The sequence below is a fragment of the Rhinopithecus bieti genome, unplaced genomic scaffold (assembly GCF_001698545.2).
Source record: "Rhinopithecus bieti isolate Rb0 unplaced genomic scaffold, ASM169854v2 scaffold_69134, whole genome shotgun sequence".
Lineage (NCBI taxonomy): Eukaryota > Metazoa > Chordata > Mammalia > Primates > Cercopithecidae > Rhinopithecus > Rhinopithecus bieti.
In genome coordinates, this window is record NW_016825874.1 from 1 (window position 1) to 4805 (window position 4805).

Sequence of the window (4805 nt, forward strand, 5' to 3'; positions counted from 1 at the left end):
AAAAAGAATTAGCTGGACATGATTGCGGGCAACTGTAGTCCCAGCTACTCGGGAGACTGAGGCAGGAGAATGGCATGAACCCAGGAGGTGGAGCTTGCAGTGAGCTGAGATTGTGCCACTGCACTCCAGCCTGGGCAACAGAGTGAGACTCCGTCTCAATAAATAAATAAATAAATAAATAAGCCCTGCCACATTCTTCACATTTGTAAGATTTCTCTCCAGTATGAGTTATTTTATGTGTGGTAAGGTGTGAGGACCAGCTAAAGGCTTTGCCACATTCTTCACATTTGTAGAATTTCTCCCCAGTATGAATTTTCTTATGTGTGTTAAGGTGTGAGGACTGCCTAAAGGCTTTGCCACATTATTTACATATGTAGGGTTTCTCTCCAGTATGAATTTTTTTATGTTTAGTAATGTTTGAGGAATGGTTAGAAGCTTTGCCACATTCTTCACATTCATAGGGTTTCTTTTCAGCATGAATTCTCTTAGGTTTAGTTATTGCAGGATCTGGCCAGCAGCCTGCAATGCAATGGAGCTCTTTCTTTGCTCCCAGGCGGATCAGCAGGTCAAGAAATAAAAGACACACACAAGATAGTGAAAGCTGGGTCCAGGGGCATCACCTCCTTCTGGTCCTGTGATGCCATGGACATTAGGTTGTATGAGAGGTGTTGGGGGGACATTAGCAACCGGGAGGTATAAGTCCTCATAATCTGAATTGAGCTTTTGACGATTGCCATAGTGATATTTTTGGCTGTGTGGGAATAGTAGTGTGAATCAATCTGTTGTCTAAGAGTTGAGGTGACAAGCTAGATTTACTTAAAACACTTTCTCCAGCCCAAACTCATACTAGTCATACCTATGGTTAATCTCCATAATTCTGAAAGTTCAGGTCCTAAGTGGGGAACAAAGAGCCTTGGTTTTGGAGAGGCAACCCCTGCCCCTTTCCACTTAAAAGGAAAAAAGGAGTTAAATCTATGATATAATAGGGGAGGGTTGTCACTACTTTCTTGATAAGTAATATCATAGAGAAAATGTTGACAATCTCTGTCACCTTGAGAGCAATCATTAGTAATACAACCCTTAGGAGCCCAATCAACAATGGTGTAGAGAGAAGAATTAGATAACATGGTTCCTTCTGGACTAACACAATCCTTCCATATTAATTTGTCAGCATTTGAAGACAAGTTGAGAGGACATGCAGGTCCTAAAGGCTTATATTGGGATGTGTGAATATAATCAGGGATTCCTATTTTGATCAGCCTTAGAGGTTTTAATGAGAGCCCTCATACCAAGTGTCCTAAAGGAGGGAGAGAGTGACCAGACGGTAGTGTGACCACCCAAGTTTGAATATCTAATGAGAGACATCCATTAGTGGGTCCCAGGCACAAAGGTGGATGCCTAAAACCTAAAGTGCTATGGAAAGGCATTCCTTCTTCTGAAGGTTGGGCAGGACAATGATCATCTACAGAACCAGGGATCCAAATACTATCATTAACATAGACCTCGATAGGAGCATCCATCTATGTCATGGGTTGAATAAGAGGAGGAAAAGGAATATAGGTCCAATATGTATAGTTTTTAACAGTCTGTGGAGTGACAGAGGGTAGAAGGATCAGTGTCATCAGGAGGAGGCAGAGGTTGAACTAGACCTGGATCACTGGAGATGAGTTATTCAGGATGGCTGACTGTATTGTCTATTGTAAAGGAGTTAGCATGGTTATTTTCTTCTTTTTGATGATTGGACATGTTAGTTTCCTGCTGTGGCATTTTCTTAGCAAATTTCTCTGTCTCGTTGTTTCATGCATAGTCAGGACACAATTTCAGTCGTCTAGTAGGAATCCAAACAGGAGATTGATGTTGACCTGGGGAAACACAAGCATAGACTTTTCCCCACGTTGAAATAGAAACTTTTGACCATACAGTAGATTGAATATCTTTCCACCATACTTCCCGTGGAACGGTTACCAGAGAAATGTTTTCCGGCAGCAGTAACAGAACTAGATTTAGGAATATTAAGAAAATTTAATGTGACAATGTCAAGTTTAGTTGTATGTGAGGGGTAGACAACTCCTTATCCCCCCCTTTTTGTTTAAGTAATTGTAATTTTAAAGTTCTGTTACTTCTTTCTACAATAGCTTGGCCTTGTGGGTTATAGGGAATACCAATAATATGTTTAATATGCCACTTATCAAGAAAATTTTTAAAAGCTTTACTGCAATAGGCTCATTTTAAAGAGGTAAAACATTGAATTAATTCATCTTTAGTGGGAGCAGCAATCAGTATATCATCCATATAATGAAGAATGTAATTATTTTTAAAAGCCTGTGGGATAGGTTGTAACACAGTACCGACGAACAACTGACAAATAGTAGGACTGTCAATCATACCTTGAGGCAAAACTTTCTATTGATATCTAGCCGCAGGAGCTAAATTGTTAATGGAAGGTATAGTGAAAGTAAATTTTTCACAGTCTGACTTGTCTAAAGAAATATGAAAAAAGCAGTCCTTAAGGTCAATAATAATTAAAGCCATTCCTTAGGAATCATGGAGGGGAGGGCATACTGGGTTGTAGTGCCCCCATAGGTTTAATAACTGCATTAACAGCTCTTAAGTCTGTTACCATCCTCCATTTTCCTGACTTTTTGTACAACAAACATGAGCGAGTTCCATGGAGACAAGGAGGGCTCAATAGTGTTTGCTTGTAGTAAATCATTAACAATTGCAATTAAAACCTCCAACTTGGCCGGGCACGGTGGCTCAAGCCTGCAATCCCAGCACAAGGCCTGCCATCCCAGCAGCTTTGGGAGGCGCGAGACGGGTGGATGACGAGGTCAGGAGATCGAGAACGGACATCCTGGCTAAGCACCGTGAAACCCCGTCTCTACTAAAATATACAAAAAAAAAAAAAAAAAAAAAAACTGCCCGGGCCCCGAGGTGGCCGGGCGCCTGTAGTCCCCGCTACTCGGAGGCCTGAGGCAGGAGAATGGCGTAAAACCCGGGAGGCGGAGCTTTCAGTGAGCTGAGATCCAAGCCACTGCACTCCAGCCTGGGAGACAGATTGAGGAGACTCTCTCAAAAAAAAAAAAAAAAAAAAAAAACAACTCCAACCTGTGTTTTGGAAAGCGGCCACTGCTCTATCCAAACAGGCGACTCACACACATCCATTGTGTAGGAGAAAGAGAGAGAGAGTAAAGGCACCGGGAAGCAGACTTGGGGGAAGCAGGATTCCAAGCCTCTGGAAGAAGGGGTCCCAGAGCATTGAAAGAAACAGTAGGCTTAGAAGGATGAGAGGAGCCGGGCGCGGTGGCTCAAGCCTGTAATCCCAGCACTTTGGGAGGCCGAGACGGGTGGATCACGAGGTCAGGAGATCGAGACCATCCTGGCTAACACAGTGAAACCCCGTCTCTACTAAAAATACAAAACATTAGCTGGGCGTGGTGGTGGGCGCCTGTAGTCCCAGCTACTCGGGAGGCTGAGGCAGAAGAATGGCGTGAACGCGGTAGATGGAGCTTGCAGTGAGCCGAGATCGAGCCACCACACTCCAGCCTGGGCGTCTGAGCAAGACTCTGTCTCAAAAAAAAAAAAAAAAAAAAAGAAGTTTAATAAAAGACAGATAAGCCTGGTGTTTAGACTGTGATTGTCCCATAATAACCCTGGAATAATACTGGTCAACAAACCCGAAAAGAGGGAAGAATTGGAAAATGCATACCCAGAGACCTTACCGTTGTGACTGAAGACTAGTCATCTCAAATCTGCACTCAGAGTGCACTGAGCTGAGGAACAAAGAAGGCCACGTTGGGCACCAGATATTGTGGGATCTGGCCAGCAGCCCACAATGCAATGGGGCTCTTTCTTTGTTCCCAGGTGGATCGGCAGATCTAGAAATAATAGACACACACAAGATAGTGAAAGCTGGTCCAAGGGGGTCACCGCCTTCTGGTCCTGTGATGCCACCAATGCACTGGATATACCAGCATTTATTATTAAGTTTAGTGAGGGTAGGGGTAGGTTAGTGAGGGATTTAGGGTCATTTGATTATGAGGTGAGATGGTCAAATGGGGATGAAGTAATTCTTTAACATAACATCTGTATGAGAAGTACAGTATACAGAGGTAAGAATTTACAATATAGTGTGTGCATCAGTAATTTCTAACAGAGCCTTAAAACAGAAACATAGTCTTTCCATAACCTATGATTAGCAAGATATTAATCAGCAGTAACAGTTGCAGCAAAAGCTGGTTGCAAACAATCAATAGAAACAGGACATGAAGCTAGACAACCAGTTAGACCACAAATTCTCAGAAGGGAGTATGCCTTAACCCTAAAGAGGCCTAGAAGAGCAGTAGCAAGATAAGGGCGTTTATAGCCCTATCTTACCCATTATGAACAGGTGCCCTTCATGCATCCATTTTTAGGCTCTCCACAAGGGTCACATTCCATTACCAAAGCTATGAACATCTGCTTTTCTGAGATAGGAATGTTGGTGATGTGAAACCTCCCTGACTGCATGTCCATTTATAGTCTCTCTGCAGGGGGAAGCACATCATGCACTGTTGGCTCATTCTGGCAGTCCAACCTGGTATTGTCTTCACACAATCCCGCATGCAATTTTGTATTTACAATAATCAGGAGCACTTCATCTTTTATTCCATAGAAATAGTTTCAGGGTTGAGGAATGGTTAAAAGCTTTGCCACATTCTTCAAATTTGTGGGATTTCTCTCCAATATGAATTATCTTATGTTAAATAAATTTTGAGAACCGCTTAAAAGCTCTGTCTTTTTTTTTTTTTTTTTTTTTTTTTTTT

General features: G+C 42.4%; 1 protein-coding gene across 1 annotated transcript in view; it reads right to left on the minus strand.

The window, feature by feature from the left end:
- Nucleotides 1–175: 175 nt before the first annotated feature.
- The window catches only part of LOC108522778 (zinc finger protein 676-like), a gene marked incomplete at its 3' end in the record, with an annotated part of 86069 nt that continues 81439 nt past the window's right edge, over nt 176–4805 (minus strand). The window contains 2 exon segments of the mRNA XM_017863216.1: nt 176–498; nt 4666–4776. Of these exon segments, the coding sequence (XP_017718705.1) occupies nt 176–498; nt 4666–4776 (434 nt within the window).